This window comes from Culex quinquefasciatus, chromosome 3 (genome assembly GCF_015732765.1).
Source record: "Culex quinquefasciatus strain JHB chromosome 3, VPISU_Cqui_1.0_pri_paternal, whole genome shotgun sequence".
Lineage (NCBI taxonomy): Eukaryota > Metazoa > Arthropoda > Insecta > Diptera > Culicidae > Culex > Culex quinquefasciatus.
The window spans coordinates 150,030,925-150,049,536 of record NC_051863.1 but is presented as its reverse complement, the minus strand read 5'-3'; the positions used below and the strand labels follow the sequence as shown (position 1 = coordinate 150,049,536).

General features: G+C 37.1%; 1 protein-coding gene across 4 annotated transcripts in view; it reads left to right on the top strand.

The window, feature by feature from the left end:
• LOC6037143 overlaps nt 1-18,612 on the top strand; it is a 185,027-nt gene that overhangs the window by 42,592 nt on the left and 123,823 nt on the right. For 2 of the 4 annotated variants that reach the window (XM_038261948.1, XM_038261946.1), the window contains exon 2: nt 4,737-4,742. The exons of the other annotated variants lie outside the window; for them this stretch is intronic. In XM_038261948.1, the coding sequence (XP_038117876.1) occupies nt 4,737-4,742 (6 nt within the window). The remainder of the gene's footprint in view (nt 1-4,736; nt 4,743-18,612) is intronic. 4 annotated transcript variants of the gene reach the window in all.

Sequence of the window (18,612 nt, the reverse complement as noted above, 5' to 3'; positions counted from 1 at the left end):
AAAAATGTGCAGTAGCGTGGCTCACGGATATATGAAAAGACAAAGTGTTCAATTTCGAACGCCCGACCGGAATTTTGTAGCAATATGCCCCAGAACATAACCTGAAATTTTGAGCGTATTTGGTTAAGGTTTAGTACTTCCACCATTGACCTGAAGTTAGTATGGAACTTCTAAAAATTTACTATGGGAAATTTTCACTTTTAACCTCTTCATAGAGAAAGTTTCCCAAAACTCAATCAAAATTTCCTATTCTCAGGTTTCTCATAGGTTTTGATCCGAGGAACAACTTTGTAGAACATCGCAAAGCGCTAGTAATTGATCCCGAAAAGATACAGGATATTTTTTGGAGTACGGAAACAAAATTCAACGTTCTCTAAAAATTTGTCTGTATCTTTCCGGGATTAATTCCTAGCGCTTTGCGATGTTCTACAAAGTTGTTCCCCGGATCAAAACCTATGAGAAACCTCTATTCTGAAAAAAATCATACGGCATAGGAAAACTTTCTCGAAGAAGAGTTAAAAAGTTGAAAATAAATAAATTAAATTTATTGAAATTTCTTTATAACTTCAGATTAACAGTGGAACAACTAAACATTAACAAAATGCGCTCAAAATTTCAGGCTAGCTTCTGCGGTTATAATGCTACAAAATTTCGGTCGAGGCGTTCGAAATTGAACACTTTTGTCTTTTTCATATATCCGTGAGCCACGCTAATGTGCAGGGGTGTCTTCTTGAAACTGCAAGTCTCCAAATTTTAATTCTCCAAACTTCCAAATTCAAACAAGTTTAAAATGATAACTTCAAGCCGCAAGCCGCAAGTTTTTCGATTTTCAATTCACCACTTTGAATTTCTCCATAATTTTAGCATACTCGAATTGAAGTCTCCAAGTATTCAATTTTAAAAGTTTACAGTGAAGTCTCCAGATTTCCAAAAAGTCACCAAATTTAAAACTCTCCGCAGAAGTCTACTAATCTGCAGTACTGAACGTCCTCAAAACTTCAACTGTTATGCCACACTTCAACCCTGCCTGATAGCCCGCCTGATAACGCATAAGAATGACTAACTGCAATTCGTGAGAGGCATCGTCGTCAAAAACCGACAACAACCCCGATGACGATCGACGAAAATGGTGAATACAGAAGCGATCATCTTTTTTTATTGCCGCGCACACACAACACCACATGTGGGGATCCCCCCTAACACCCCCTCTCTTCACTCAACTTTTCATTACCGGAGATCCGAGGGATTTTTGCGGAGTTGCAGGCGGAGTGGAGAGGGGATACAAAACCGCAGGGTATTGCGAACAACGCAAGAACCTCCGCATGATAATGATGATAAAAGTTGTTCCTGGCGACGCAGATCGTCACCAAGCGTCCGATCTCCCGGGGAAGAAAAAAAAAGGTTGGACAAGTTCTGAGAGTTGCGGGGCTGCACGGAAGGAAGTTTTGCGAATTCTAAATGATGATACTGAGTCGTGCGATTTCAAGTCTCCGTGACACTGCAAGTCTCCAAAACTCGACGTCTCCAAAAATTTTGATGTTTCCAAGATTTTCAGAGTCTCCAAAACTCTCAAAGTTTCCTAGACTTCAATTCTTCAAGATTTTTCAAGTTTCCATAACTCTTAAAGTCTCCAAGACTCTTAAAGTCTCCAAGACGCTCAAGTCTCCAAAACATTTTCTGTATCGAAAACTCTTAAAGTCTCCAAGCCATTTCATGACTCCAAGACACTTCAACTCTCAAAAACTTTCCAAGTCTCCAACATTCATCAAGTCTCCTAGATCATTCAAGTCAATTCTCCAAAACTCTTCAAGTCTCCAAGATTTGTCAAGTCTCCAAAATCATTCAAGTCTCCTTGATTTTAAGTCTCCAGATTCTTCATGGTTTTAAAACTCTTCTAGTCTCCAAGATTTTTCAAGCCCTCAAAACTCTCCAAGTCCCTAACATTCGTCAAGTATTCAAGATTCCACATGATTTCAAAACTCTCCAAGTCTCCTAGACTCTTGAAGTATAATCTGCAATCTTCTAACAACAAGTATCGATGACTAAATATCCAAGACTCTGGGATTCCCAAGGCCTCTTTAAATATCCAATACTCCAATCCAATATATCCAAAACTGTCCAAAGCCTCCAAGATCATTAAGGTCTCCAATGTTTTGAGTCTTCAAAACTCTTCAAGTCTTCAAGGTTTTTAAGTCTCCAAGACTCTTCAAGCTTCTAAGATTCTTCAAGTCTCCAAGACTCTTCAAGTCTCCAAAACTTCTCAAGTCTACAAGACTATTCAAGTCTGCAAGATTCTTCAAGTCTGACCGATTCTTCAAGTTTACAAAACTTTTCAAGTCTCCAAGACTCTTCAAGATAAGACTAAGACTCTTGAAGTATCCAAAACTTTTCAAGTCTCCAAGACCCTTCAAGTCTCCAAGATTCTTCAAGCTTCCAAGCGTCTTCAAATCTTCAAAACTATTCAAGTCTGCAAGATTCTTCAAGTCTGAAAGATTCTTCAAGTTAACAAGATTCTTCAAGCTTCCAAGAGTCGTCAAGTCTGAAAGACTCTTTAAGTCTCCAAACTCTTCAAGTATCCAAGACTTTCATGTTTCCAAGACTCTTCAAATCTTCAAGACTTTTCAAGGCTCCAAGACTCTTCAAGTCTCAAAAACTCTTCAAGTCTCCAAGACTCTTCAAGTCCCAAGATTCTTCAAGTCTCCAAGACTCTTCGAGTCTCCAAGACAAGTATCCATGGCAATTCAAGTCTCCTAGAATCTTCAAGTCTCCTCAACTGTTTTCATGACTTCAAGTCTTAAAGTCTCAAAAAAATTTCAAATCTCTTAAACTCTTAACTTTTCCAAGAACCGTCATGATCTCAAGACTCTGCAAGTCTCCAAGATTCTTCAAGTCTCTAAGACTCTTCAAATTTCAAAATTTTCTTTAAACTGTTTGCATGACTTCAAGTATTCGAGACTCTTAACTATTCTATTGAAGACTTGAAAAGTTTCGGTAACTTGAAGAGTGTTGAAGACTTAAAGTCATGGAAACAGTTTTGGAGACTTTAAAAGTCAAGGAGACTTTAAATGTCATGAAGACTTAAAGAGTCTTGGAGATTTCAAGTGTTTTGGAAACTTGCATAATCTTTTAGACTTGAAGAGTTTTGGAGACTTGAAGAGTCTTGGAGACCTCAAAATTCTAAGAGACCTGAAGAATCTTGGAGACTTGAAGAGTCTTGGCGTCTCTACGGCTTTTCAAGTCTCCATGGCTTTTTATGGCTCTAGGACATTTCCTGTCTCGAAAACTCGTAATGTTTCCCTGACTTTAAGTCGCCGATACTTTTCAAGTCTCCTGGACATAGAGTCTTCAAGATTCTTGAAGTCTCCAAGTAGCTTAAAGTCTCCGAAACCCTTGAAGTCTTTATGACTTTGCAAGTCTCCAAGACGCTTCAAGTCTCCAAGTCTCCTCAGGTCTGAAAACATTTGTTCAGTTTTTTCTCCGTGCATGCACGTGTCTCAACTTGGATGGTATTGGTCGGTCCAGCGCGAACAAGTGTGCGTTTCGACAGGTTGGATCAAGTTCCGATCAAAATATTGCCATCAACTCTCCAACGAGCTTCTCGAGCATCTCGCTACTCGGTGCCAAAGAATAATTACTTATGACAGAATCTGGAAGCCCTTTTTGATGACTTCTTGGCGGCGGTGTTCACTTTGCGTACCCCGCCTGATCTTCGCTGATCTGCTGCAGACGATGATCCCTCGAGTCGATCAATTCTGGCCGGTTTCAGCTGCGCTAAAGATCCGAATTTCGACGCGTCGCGCTGGAAGACTTCGTTGCACGTTCGGGCGGCCAGCGTTTAATTACATTTAATTGGATGAAACATTTCGCGCGCGGAATTCCGCGAGCTCTGTGAAATTTAATCACAACAAATTTCAGCTGTCACCTCATTTTCGGACGCTCGGCCTCTATATGGCGAAGCACCTCCGCTGAGGGTTCGCCCCACGAAAAGGGCATACCTGCGGGTGTCGGTCTTTGTCCTCTCTGGTGGTGGACACACACAAATCACAACCTCCCATATACACGTGTTGTCCACCCTGGCCAAGAATACCTCAGCTTCCAGCCGCGTCCAAGAAAGGGCAATAGCACGCAAATAATCTCTCTCCTCTGTTGGCTCTGGGGTTGCACTTTAAGTGACGCGCGATCGGACGATCCAGGGCTGGACCCTCGGGGCAGTCGTCGGAGCCCCGGTCCCGGGACCCTGGTTATTATTGGTTAATAAAATTTAAAGATACGCTGCGTTGAGTTTTTCTTTTTATTTGGGAGGGGGGTTAATTCCCGAAAGGACGGAGCTTGACAACGTCGCGAGGGTATCAATCAACCTGCTGCGTGAGCTAGGGATGTGATTTTGGGAGGAAAATAAAATGCGGGGCATTAGCATATCATGGGTGGAATTAGGGGCTGAAACCTGGGTAACCATTAGGAACAGAGAAGCTGCACCGGGAAAGCGTTGTTTAGCATTAATTTGGAGCGAGGGAAATTAAATGTCCCTCCAAATGGGGCATTGAGGTGGACCAGAAAGGAATAATTAGACGCAAGAATTTGGACAAATTCGAACGTGGTTCAAATGCAATTCTGTATATCGGAAGGAAACAAAAGTCCTTTTACCAAAAATGTTACCTTTGAAAAGAATTTCAATATGTCACCATATTTTTTCAGTTGACCAATCCAATCTAAACATTTTTTCTCTTTATTTCCAGGTACAGGTATAAACTAATTTGACACAACTTCGTAGCTCCTCCTAGACTAAGATAAGTATTGAATTAACCCTCGACAGCTTTTTTTTCTATTTTTTTTTTTTAAATTGTGATTATCTAACTTTTCTTCTATGAAATTCCAAAACTACAAAGTCTTCAAAACTTTTCTAGTTTCCATTATCCATATTTTCCATCTAAAACCCTTGAAGTCTCATATCATCTTCAAGTATCCAAAACTCTTCAAGTCTCGAAGACTCTTTAAGTGCGCAAGACTCTTCAAGTCTCCAAGATTTTAATTATCCAATACATCTTTTGTCTCCAAAACTTTTCAAGTCTCCATTGCTCTTAAAATCTCCAAAAATCGTCATGATTTGAAGACTCTTCAGATCTCCAAGATTGGAGACTCTTTAAGGTGAAGCCGTTGATCGTTTTCGAAGAAAATTGATCATTACTATAAAATATTCTGTATTAAATTCAATTTAACGAATTTCTTCACCAAAATGAATCAGCATGGGCCGTTTGCTGCCTTTTTGAAATCTCCAAGCCTCTTAAATTATTTAATACTCTTCAAGTCTCCAAAACTGTCTTTTCTTGGCTTCCTGACTATTCAGGTCTTCAAAACCTTTCATTTTTTTCATGATATCAATTCTACTAGATTCTTGAATTTCTCAAGTCGCTTCAAGTCTCCGATAACTTCAAAGCTCCCAAGGATCTTTATTTGTTTACGTTTTTACAAGTTTCCAAGGCTTTGCAAGTCTACAAAACTCCTAAAGTCTCTAAGACTAAACATGTTTTCAAGACTTCTCTAGTCTCCAAGATTTTTCAAGTTTCTAAGACTTTTCAACTTTTGGAGTCTCCACGACACTCCACGGCTCCAAGACTATTCAAGTGTTCAAGATAAGATTTTTCAAAACAAGATTGCTTTTTAAAGCATTTTTTTCTTTGTTTCCTTTTTTTATTTTAATGTGACTTTTTGGATTTATATCAAAATACATCATTTAATGATAAATGGCTTTTAAATTGCAAAATTTGGCACTAAATTATCGTACAAACATAACAATTTGTTTTGTACTTATCTGGACTTCAAAATTAGAATATGTTGGTAAAAAATGCGGCCAATGTTGTCAAAAATGTCCTTTATCAAACTGTTGGTAAAATCAATCAAATATGTATAATATAATTTTCATATATTCAATCATTATTCGTTTTTTTTTGCTATGTCTTATGAAAGAAAGCCAGTGCTGAGAAAAAATTAAAGAGATGATTTTTCTCATTTCATATTTTGGTTTCAAATATTTTTTATTAAAAATATCAGTTAAAAATTAGAGGCTAACTAGGTGACACATAGAAAAATTTATATTTTCATCGATTTAAATTTTTTGTGGGGCTGTTTCTCAGAAAGAAATAGTTCGATTTCCAAAGTCTCAGATTGTAGGAAATTTTCCCAACTTTTCATAAGGGTAATTCTCCGCCAACTCACCCGAAATCGGGAAAAGTTGCCCCGACCCCTCTTCGATTTGGGAGAACTTTTGTCCCTGATCACGAATCCGAGGTCCATTTTTTGATATCTCGTGACGGAGGGGCGGTACGACCCCTTTCAGTTTTGAGCATGCGAAAAAGGGGTGTTTTTCAATCATTTGCAGCCTGAAACGGTGATGAGATAGAAATTTACTAAGAAGAATTCCGAAAAATCGTATTTTTCATCGCAAAAAAAAACACTAAAAAAGTTTTAAAAATTCTCCCATTTTTCGTTACTTGACTGTATAAAAAATTGTAAAATGTCATTTTAAGGGAAATTTAATGTTCTTTTCAAATCTTCATTGACTCAGAAGGGTCATTTTTTCATCTAGAACAAAAATTTTCATTTTAAAATTTCGTTTTTTTTCTAACATTGCAAGGTTATTTTTAAGAGTGTAATAATATTCTACAAAGTTTTAGGGCAGACAATTACAAAATTTTTGATTTGTATACATAAGGGTTTTGCTTATAAACATCACGATTTATTGCGATTTTACGAAATGTTTTTTTGAAAAAGTTGGTCGTCGTCAATCATGGCCGTTCATCGTCACCCGCGACAGACACGGATGACGAAAGAAAGAGAATCGCAAAATAGTAGTTTATGCAACAAGTTGCAAAAAGAGGATTTTTTTCAGCACGAGTCGTACATTTATCCAACGAGGTTCACCGAGTTGGATAAATACGAAGAGTGCTGAAAAATCAAGTTTTGCAACGAGTTCCATACAACATTTTTTGCAATTCCAAAAACACACTGAGTGAAATTTTATGTCAAATTTTCATGTATTTTGTCAATAAATCGTTTAAATCAAAAAAATGTTGAAAAGTGTTACTTTTCGAAACAAGTGCTGAAAAGTTCAACTTTTCAGCACCCATTTGAGTGCTGAAAAGTAGAACTTTTCAGCATTTATTTTGAAAAGTGTTGCTATTCGATTCTGTTATTTTTGGTACAGAAAAGTAGGCTAAATAGTCGTTCAAGAATGACAGAAAAAGTAAGTAGTTTCACTACGGAATTGCAAAAAGTAACTTTTTCAAAACTTTTTTTTCGTAAAATCGCGATAACTCGTGATGTTTATAAGCAAACCCCTTATGTTTATAAAACATTTTTTTTTTGTAATTGTCTGCTCTAAAACTTTGTAGAACATTAAATATCCTTAGTTAGTTAGAAAAAAAACACGAAATTTTAAAATGAAAAATTTTGTTCTTAATGAAAAAATGACCTCTCTGGGTCAATGTAGATTCAAAAACTAACTTAATCCACCTATGTGGTTGGTGCCTTCCTCACTCTTTTCCAACAATGGGTGATATGTGATATGATGGGTTTGGACACAAATTTCGTCTAATTTCGTTAAGTTCCGGAATAAAAAAAACACACACATATCACTCAAGGGCTCATAAGTTGCATCATAAGTGGTCAGAACTCGAGGTAGGGTTGCCAGAACTTCAATGTTTTAAACTCGGCCTTTCAATTACCTTACCAACGATGGGTCGGATGATGGATCCGGACATTGTTTACATACATTTAAGTGAGATCCAGCTACAAAAAAGTGCATAAATATCACTTAAGTGGTCAGAACTCGAGACAGGGTTGCCAGATTATCAATGTTTTAGGCTCGTTGGAAAGGTCTTTTGACTACCTAACCAACGATGGGTCGGATGATGGATCCGGACATTGTTTACATACATTTAAGTGAGATCCGGCTACAAAAAAAGTGCATAAATATCACTTAAGTGGTCAGAACTCGAGACAGGGTTGCCAGATTATCAATGTTTTAGGCTCGTTGGAAAGGTCTTTTGACTACCTAACCAACGATGGGTCGGATGATGGATCCGGACATTGTTTACATACATTTAAGTGAGATCCGGCTACAAAAAAAGTGCATAAATATCACTTAAGTGGTCAGAACTCGAGACAGGGTTGCCAGATTATCAATGTTTTAGGCTCGTTGGAAAAGTCTTTTGACTACCTAACCAACGATGGGTCGGATGATGGATCCGAACATTGTTTACATACATTTAAGTGAGATCCAGCTACAAAAAAAGTGCATAAATATCACTTAAGTGGTCAGAACTCGAGACAGGGTTGCCAGATTATCAATGTTTTAGGCTCGTTGGAAAGGTCTTTTGACTACCTAACCAACGATGGGTCGGATGATGGATCCGGACATTGTTTACATACATTTAAGTGAGATCCGGCTACAAAAAAGTGCATAAATATCACTTAAGTGGTCAGAACTCGAGACAGGGTTGCCAGATTATCAATGTTTCAGGCTCGTTGGAAAGGTCTTTTGACTACCTAACCAACGATGGGTCGGATGATGGATCCGGACATTGTTTACATACATTTAAGTGAGATCCGGCTACAAAAAAAGTGCATAAATATCACTTAAGTGGTCAGAACTCGAGACAGGGTTGCCAGATTATCAATGTTTTAGGCTCGTTGGAAAGGTCTTTTGACTACCTAACCAATGATGGGTCGGATGATGGATCCGAACATTGTTTACATACATTTAAGTGAGATCCAGCTACAAAAAAAGTGCATAAATATCACTTAAGTGGTCAGAACTCGAGACAGGGTTGCCAGATTATCAATGTTTTAGGCTCGTTGGAAAAGTCTTTCGACTACCTAACCAATGATGGGTCGGATGATGGATCCGGACATTGTTTACATACATTTAAGTGAGATCCAGCTACAAAAAAGTGCATAAATATCACTTAAGTGGTCAGAACTCCAGACAAGGTTGCCAGATCTTCAATATTTTAGACTCCTTGAAAAAGTCTCACGATTACCCAACCAACGATGGGTCGGATGATGGATCCGGACATTGTTTACATACATTTAAGTGAGATCCGACTACAAAAAAGTGCATAAATATCACTTAAGTGGTCAGAACTCGAGACAGGGTTGCCAGATTATCAATGTTGTAGGCTCGTTGGAAAGGTCTTTTGACTACCTAACCAACGATGGGTCGGATGATGGATTTGGACATTGTTTACATACATTTAAGTGAGATCCGGCTACAAAAAAGTGCATAAATATCACTTAAGTGGTGAGAACTCGAGACAGGGTTACCAGATTATCAATGTTGTAGGCTCGTTGGAAAGGTCTTTTGACTACCTAACTAACGATGTATAGCATGATGATGTTTGGTTCAGTTTACTGCCATTTATTCAACTTCTGAAAATATGCGAAAACACATTTTTATACATAACTTTTGAACTACTTATCGAAACTTCAAACAATTCAATAGCACCGTATGGGACCCTAAACCAAGTCGAATGCGACTGGTTTGGTCAAAATCGGTTCAGCCAGTGCTGAGAAAACTGCGTGACATTATTGGTCACATACACACACACATACACACACACATACACACACACATACACACACACATACACACACACATACACACACACATACACACAGACATTTGTTCAGTTTTCAATTCTGAGTCGATATGTATACATCAAGGTGGGTTTTCGAGCTTAAAATAAAAAGTTCAATTTTGGAGCAGGATTATGGCCTTACCTCAGTGAGGAAGGCAAAAGAATATTAAATTTCTTTTAAAATGACATGTTCCAGAATTTTTTACAGTCGAGTAACGGAAAAAAGCAGAATTTTTAAAACTTTTTTAGGTGTTTTTATTGCAAAAAAAATACATTATTTTCGGAATTCTGAGTACACCATCAAATCGGGCGTCTAATTTCACATAAAAGTCCCTTTGACACCAAATTTCTATCTCATCACCGTTTCAGGCTGTAAATTATTGAAAAACTAACTTAATCCACCTATGTGGTTGGAGCCTTCCTCACAACAATGGCTGTACACAAGTTTCATCTATTTTATATCCGGCTTCCAAAAAGTACATCGATATCACTTAAGTGGCCATGTCTCGAGACAGGGTTGCCAGATCTTCGATGTTTTGCACTCGTTGGAAAGGTCTTTGGTAACCTAACCAACAATGGGACGGATGATGGACCCGGATATAGTTTACATACATTTAAGTGAGATCCGATTTCAAAAAAGTACATCAATATCACTTAAGTGGCCATATCTCGAGACAGGGTTGCCAGATCTTCAATGTTTTGCACTCGTTGGAAAGGTCTTTTGATAACCTAACCAACGTTGGGTTGGATGGTGGATCCGGATATAGTTTACATACATTTAAGTGACATCCGGCTTCAAAAAAGTACATCAATATTACTTAAGTGGCCATATCTCGAGACAGGGTTGCCAGATCTTCAATGTTTTAGACTCGTTGGAAAGGTATTTTGATAACCTAACCAACAATAGGTCGGATAGTGGATCCGGACATAGTTTACATACATTTAAGTGAGATCCGGCTTCAAAAAAGTACATCAATATCACTTAAGTGGCCATATCTCGAGACAGGGTTGCCAGATCTTCAATGTTTTAGACTCGTTGGAAAGGTCTTTTGATAACCTTACCAACAATGGGTCGGATGGTGGATCCGGACATAGTTTACATACAGTTAAGTGAGATCCAAATATATGTGAAAACACATTTTTATACATAACTTTTGAACTACTTATCGAAACTTCAATCTGTATAAAACTCGATCTATGGGACCCTAAACCAAGTCGAATGCAACAAATTCGGGTGAAATCGGTTCAGCCAGTGCCGAGAAACATGAGCTAGTTTGTTGGTCACATACATACATACACACACACATACACACACACACATACACACACACATACACACAGACATTTGTTCAGTTTTCGATTCTGAGTCGATATGTATACATGAAGGTGGGTCTACGACGTTTTTATACGAAGTTCATTTTTAGAGCAGGATTATAGCCTTACCTCAGTGAGGAAGGCAAAACACCTCTTTTTTCGCATGTTCAAAAATGGAAGGGGTCGTACCGCCCCATCCGTCACGAGATATCAAAAAATGGACCTAAGATTCGTGATCAGGGACAAAAGTTACCCCTTAAAACAAAGTTTCATGCAAATCAAAGACCTTTAAATATTTTTTAAGTGTTGGCTTTTCTTCTTTAAAATGATTTTGAACAGATTTTAATTTTTTTCATAATACCATTTTTTACTGAAATTTATATCTCTAAAACAAGACTTCGAACCAAAATGGTCTTTGGTGAAAAGATTTATTTTTGAGTCCCATAAAAAAAATCAAAAAATAATATGTAAAAATCTATTTGAGTTAATTTTTCTCTTAAATACAAAAATGTTATGCAATTCACTTTTTTTCCAAGCATGAAAAATTACTAACCTTAATTCTGTATTTGACTGTTTCAATTTCAAATCAGTTTTCATGTTTCGTAGTCTAACCAGGTAATCTTGTTTTGTATGTGGTTTATCATCGCACCAAAAAAAAATCAAATCAAATTATTCGCTCTACAGCATTGCCTTGGCGTTCTCGATTGCGAGATTCCTACTCGAAACTAGGTGTCCGAAGGCTTGATTGTTGAGGCAATTGCAAACCTCTTTTTACACCTTAGCTTCCATCCACCCCGGGATTCGAACTGACGATCTTTGGATTGTGAGTCCAACGGCCTACCAGCGACTCCACCAGGACAGGACCCAGGGAGACGACTCCTACACCTGGACTGAGCTAACGACCTAACCTTTTTAGGTTAGTCCGGGGCCAACATTTACTTCCCGTCCGACGGAAGGCGTGATCAGACAAATCTCGTCTCAAAATTTGCCACCGGGACCTTCTGGGATCGAACCTAGGCCGACTGGGTGAGAGGCAATCACGCTTACCCCTACACCACGGTCCCGGCTTATCATCGCACCAACAAACCTGTTAAAAACTTTCCCAATCGTCACAATCTTGGCCATTTTATCGCCCGATTTCAGTTGTCAAATTTACCATCAAGATATTCAACAACTCCCAAAGAACACGACATTTTGCCGGGATCCCCTGCTGGCAATGGGGGTCGCTGCTGCGTATGTCATTACCATCAGCAATATCTGGCGAGGACCCCAAATGGTCCTCGCCAACCAAATGTGCATTGTCCTCGCCAAAGGTTCATGTTCCGTGGGCTTGAAAAGTTGAACATGCAAAAAGTTTGACAGTTGACGAGATTGATTTATAAAGAGAAGAAGCTGCCCGGCTGCTGCCGGGGTTGGCCAAATTTCTCCAGGTTTCGTTGTCCCGACGACTCATGCTGAGACATCAATGCTGGTCAATGCACTTGACGCAATCCTTTTCCAAAAGAGGTGGTCCCCCCGCGAAAGGGGGTTGGGGCGGGGGCTTTCGATGTATTCGCGCGAGAGATAAGAAAAATGAGCTTTTCTGCTCCCCCCGCCCGCGCGCGCCCTTTCCGGCCCTCGGGTAGCTTGCTAATTTCGCGGCCCAAAACCAGTAGACGCGCTCATTTTTTTCCGCTCCCCTCTCGAAGACGACGACGCGAGATTGCCTTTTTCAATTAAAATCAGCCCAAAAACGTGAATTAAGCAGCTGAGACGAATGAAGCATTCCAGGTCGACTCCTGGGGGACGATCCCGGCGCGTTGCTCCTGTGTGTGTTTTAATGCGTTTCAGGCTGCAGCAGCAGCTTCTGGTTGCACTCTAATGCATCATCCTTTCCTCCAACTCCCCGTCCAAGGGGCGACGCACTATCATTGCCGATAATTACGCCCGGAAGCGTCGAAATCAAGTCAAACTTTCGTCAAAGCTCAAAACCGGGTTCGTGGCTCCCTTATAATCAGTCCCCCGGGTCGCCCCGAGCAGGCAGGTCCGAGGACGAAATTGAACCCCGCAATTCCGTCCGCGGCGGCCGTCGTGTCCCGGGTAATAGAATTTTGAATTGAGAATGAATTAAAATCCACTTTCCACGCAACACTCTCCTACCCGTTTTGCGGGGTTTCGGGAAAATCAGTGGGTTTGCGTGTGCCTGGTTTAGGGGAGGGTGGGGTGAGCCGTGATTTTGAATGGTTCTTCAGTGGCAACAGTTTGAAACAGCAGCTATTGAGCCAGAATTACTTGTGGACAACGATTTAGAATGTGATTCAGTAAATTGATCCAATTGAGACATAAAAAATTGAAAAGATTGCCAGAGATTATTTTATAAAGCATTTAGTGTACCAAACTGAACTAAAAGAAAATAATTCGCTTTCAAGATTTTTCTCATTTTTAAGAATTTTTTATTCTTACAAAAAAAATCCTCATGTTTGATCAATAAGAACTACAAGATTTGTTACGTGGGACTGATTCGCTGGTTAGTAAACAAATGTTGTTTTTATTTGGCTTGTTGAACTTTGACACGATTCTCAAATGAAAAATCACATTTTCAACTATGAATACAAAGAGACGAGTTGTTCCTTTTAATTCCACTATATATCAAAATCAAATTATTCGCTCTACAGCATTGCCTTGGCGTTCTCGATTGTGAGATTCCTACTCGAAACTAGGTGTCCGAAGGCTTGATTGTTGAGGCAATTGCAAACATATTTTTTACACCTTAGCTTCCATTCACCCCGGGATTCGAACTGACGACCTTTGGATTGTTAGTCCAACTGTCTACCAGCGACTCCACCGAGGCAGGCCCACAGAGACGACTCTTACACCTGCAACACTCAACAAAATAAAAATAAAAATCTAAACACAACCTGTAAAATTAAAAACTTTCTTGAGTGAACTCCAAATTTATAAATAATCCTTTTTATAAACCATGTAATAATTATTCATAAAATCAATATGGAGGGAGGGGGGGGGGAGTCAACAGAATGTGACGTACTTTTCGAAGGGGGGTTGGAGCGAGCGTGACAAAGTGTGACAAAGGGGGGAGTGGGGGTTTATTTTGGCCGATTTTAGCGTGACATACTTTATGGATGACGCCTTGCTTATCGTACAAAAAAAAATCGAAAACCAACTTTAACTTATATTATATCATTTGAAGGGCAAAATTTTAAGAATCGGTTTTACACTGTTGAGCACACATATTTTTGTGACAGGTTTAATGTTTTTTTAAATTTTATTTCTTTTGTAAAGACTTATATGAACACAAATCAAGAAAAATAAAAGGTTGTTCAATATTATGACAAAAACTGAATAAAGTTTGAAAGAATTGGGATTGTAATTTCAAATAAATAATAAAATAATTGTGTTCTTGATTTATCCTGGAATTTCAAGTTCGAAATATTTTTAATATGCTTTTACAGAAAAATTTAAAAAAATAATCATCGTTAAGGCCGATGCAAATATTTTTGAAAGTTTTTGTCCCTCGGCTTTAATCGGGGTCGAGGGGGTCAAATAAATAAAAAAAAATGTATAAATATTGAAATAACAAGTCATAGTTTCAGTATTTTCATGGAAAAAGTGTTTTAAAATGCATTTTACACTAGTTCAGTTGTTTTGCAATCATTAATTTTCAAAAAATGAAAGATTTGACAAACACAAACAGGGGAGACAAAAAATTTTACTTAAAATTTGTACCAAGGGGTTTCCAGCATCAAGGATTACTGACCAGTCTAAATGGAATTACCAGGATTACTGGCAATATGTCATGAATTACTTTGATTTCCCAGAATTACTTGGGATTTGCAGAAATCACTTAGAATTGCTCAAATTTATAAAGAATAACTTGAAATTACTGCCTAGCTTCCAGCATATTGAGAAAAGTCTTTGGAATTGGATCGAATGACAGTTGTCAAACGCACAAAACCACGTGCTTGGCAATAGTGCACAAAATTCCCGGGATTTTTATATGTTGTACGGGGAATTCCCAGAATTAAACAAAAATCTTAATTTGGCCTGGAAATAACATTAGTATTACAATAATATTTATAAACTTTTCTAAAATTTTACGTAAATTGGTACCATTTTATTTGATGTCATTTTTGTTTTTTATACATGTAAAACCAATTTTTAAGCTGTTTTAGTCATGTCATATAGAAATAATTAAAAAATAAATATTTATAAAAACTTATTTAACCCTTTCTGGTCTGAATTTTGACGTTTGAGTGCATTTAAAATTCAAAGCACAACAAAGAACAAAAAAATCTTTAAAACTATCTAAAAGTGCTATCCTATTAATAGTATTGAGCTAAAAGTATGATTTTAAAAACATAACAAATATAAAGAAAACATAGATTTTATGACGTTTTCAAAAATTTCCCGGGAATAAATAATATATTTTTTTCCGTTTTCCGGGAAACTTGGACGCCCTACTTGGAAATCGTCGAATAATAGAGCTATCTAAGCCCGATCTCACGCACACTAGCACACCATTTGTTTTGCTGGCTGGTACAAAATTTAACCTCACTTTTTTTCGTGTACGTACACGCAATACATGCGCACGTAGATAACTCTATGGTGTTGATATTTCATCAGTTTGACAACTGATTTTGACGTTTGAGTTGTTTTTCATCCGAAAACATTTGGATTAGAGAGCATCCAAAATTGCGGACATTCCGAATCTGCTCTGTACTTCTTACAACCATAAAAGGCATAAAGGAAAAGCAAAATGCATTCTGCCGATTTACTTGAATTGATGGGAAATACACGAATTACTGAGTAACTTTGGAATTACTCGAATTACTACGGAATTACTAGGTAATTCCAGAATTACAGGAATTACTGCAGAATTGCGGAGTAATTCTGGAATTACTGAATTACTTACTCAAAATCCGAATGATTCCGTACTAGCTATAACTTTGGATTCTTACATGAAAATTAATAGGCAATAAATATAATCATAAAAGGTTTATCGAAATTATCTTTTAACAGTTATTTTTCAATATTTTATTATTTTCTGAAGTATGTTTTCACAAACAAGAATCATGGAATTACCAGGATTACTGGTATTATTAGGAATTACCAGGATTACTCTGGAATTACTCAGTAAATCCGGAATTATAGAATTACTTGCTCAAATTCCAAGTAATTCCGGATTAGTGACCAGTCTGACACGATGCTGGAAACCCCTTGATTTGTACCAGCCGCATCAATGGTTTTTTGAATTTGAAACCAAATTTTGTTAAATCAATTATTTAAAGTTTTGTCGAGCAGTTGAAAAATCGATGAAGGTCAACCAAAAGTTGATTATGTGTTTTTGCTAACATTAAGAGTTACGAAAAACCCTTTAAAGAGCAGCGTAAATTTCTAAATTAAAATACTGCACTTTTCAACTACTTTAAATTCGTTGAAAAGCGTCCAACAGCTAAATTTTTGATTCGCTGGATGTAAGGAAATTTGCATATAATTTGCCAAATTTCCTTTTTTACGGTTAAAATTGTCCAATAATTTTTGGGCTTTATTTACGGTATCAATCCACCTTTTTCCTAAATGTTCTTTGTCATTTTTGTCATGTCTGTTGCATAACTTCAACTTCAATATTTCTTAGGGACTCCTTTTTTATTTTTTCAGATTTTAGTTTTTTTTTATTTTCATTTTTTATTTATTTCCTTTTTTTTACTTCAACCGCATTATTTAAAAACATCCCCTAAGTTTTCTATGAATATGGTTAACGGAATTTTTTGATCAGGGGTCATATTAGAAGCCTTTAAATTTAAGAAAAACTTTTTATCTCTTGTTTCATGTTTTTCATATTTCATTTTGGTATTTTTATTTGCATTAATCATGTTTAGTTTATATTTGTTTTTGGTAGTATTTGGCTTATTCAACCATCTACTTTCATTTTCTATCGTATTTATATATTTTTGTATTTTTTTCTGTCACTTTTCAAATGTTTGGTAAAAATATACAAAAATATAAAAAAATTAAATCGCTAACCATAAGTCAAATACTTTAATGCAAAAAAGCATGGCAAATGCAATATACATCAGTACAGTAAGTTTGCAACCAAAACTTTTCAAATAATGTAAACGTTAAAGAATATATTTTTTTTGCAAAAATAAAATGTGGAATTAACTGTGCAGCGAAATTTTTGCTTCCTGATTTTTCGGACCGTTTATAAAAAGAGGGGAGGGGGGGGGAGGGGAAAATTTTGAAAATTATTTTGAACTGCCTTGAAGAAAACTGAAAAAAAAAATCGTTGAAAGCTTGTGAAAAATTCCAAAAAAATAAACATTGAAATGTGCAAACAAACAAAAAAGAGTAAGGTGTAATGTTACACATGACCAACATGACAAAAAACTATGCACAAAACTATTGAAATCAAATCTTCAGTTTTTCAAATCAAGCCAAGTGAAATCAAGTGAAATTTCAATTTTCATGTCCTGTGCCAAAACCATAAAACGAAAGCGAAGATAGAGCCTTTAGAACAACGTTTATTTTCAAAAGTGAAAAAAACAAGAAAACTTTAGAACACGAGATGCTAAAAAACCTTCTGAACGCGGCACAAGTTTGACAGTTTTTTTCAGGTTCAATTTCATTAAAAAACGGCAAATATCATAACTTTTGACAGCTTTACTAAGTTGAGTTTAGTACTGTTCACAGTCAATCTTCCGGAGTCCTAGTACAAATTTACCTTTATCTTTTTTTAAGTCATTGTGCTTGAATATATTCCCAAAATCATCTAAAGTGACCCAGAAATTTCAATCTGAAACGGTGGTCAACTTGGCAGAGCAATCACCAGCTCTATTCTGAGTTATTTTGAGATGCTGAATAAAAAAATGGTTAAAAATACAAGGTAAACAAAATACGAAAACCTTTTTCCGTGCTTTGGTTTTCCGAAGTCTTTTTTTCGGATGAACGAAACTTTGGATGGACTAAAAATATTACAATAAATTTCAGATGGATTTTCGGCTTGCAGTCGTTGATAGCAGCTCAAACCCTTATTTGTGTACTTTATCCAACGTTTCGATTTTTATTAAATAATCTTCAGAGAAACTAAAATTTTTGGGGTTTTCCGTTAATTTTTGTGTGGTTTTGTGTGTCTGTATGTGGACTTACTCGTACGTAGGAGTTCGGTTGTCTTGGTTTTAGTTTTCCTGAAGATGATTTAATAAAAATCGAAACGTTGGATAAAGTACACAAATAAGTGTTTGAGCTGCTTTCAACGACTGCAAGCTGAAAATCTATCTGAAATCAATCAACACAGTCGAAAAAGCCACATTTATTACAATAAAAATAAACATAATTGCGTGTTTTCCAAGAGCCATTAATTGGAAAAAATGTACTAAATTTAAAAAAAGTTCAAGATGGTATGTCAGAGACATAACCGAAAGACATAGGACCAAACAATTTGAATAAGTTTGTGAAATGAAAATTGTGAAATTTGGAACAAGATTATTTTATTTTGTTTCAAAGATTTGTCGGCAAAATGTTCTCCCAAGGTGAAACTTCCATGAGGGCACCGGCAACTCCAGGTCGTGGCCAATACGGTCCAAATGTCAATTTTCATGTTCAGTTTCAAAAACCATGAATGTTGATACCCATATTGCAACAACTCGTATGGTTCAGTAAATGTCCC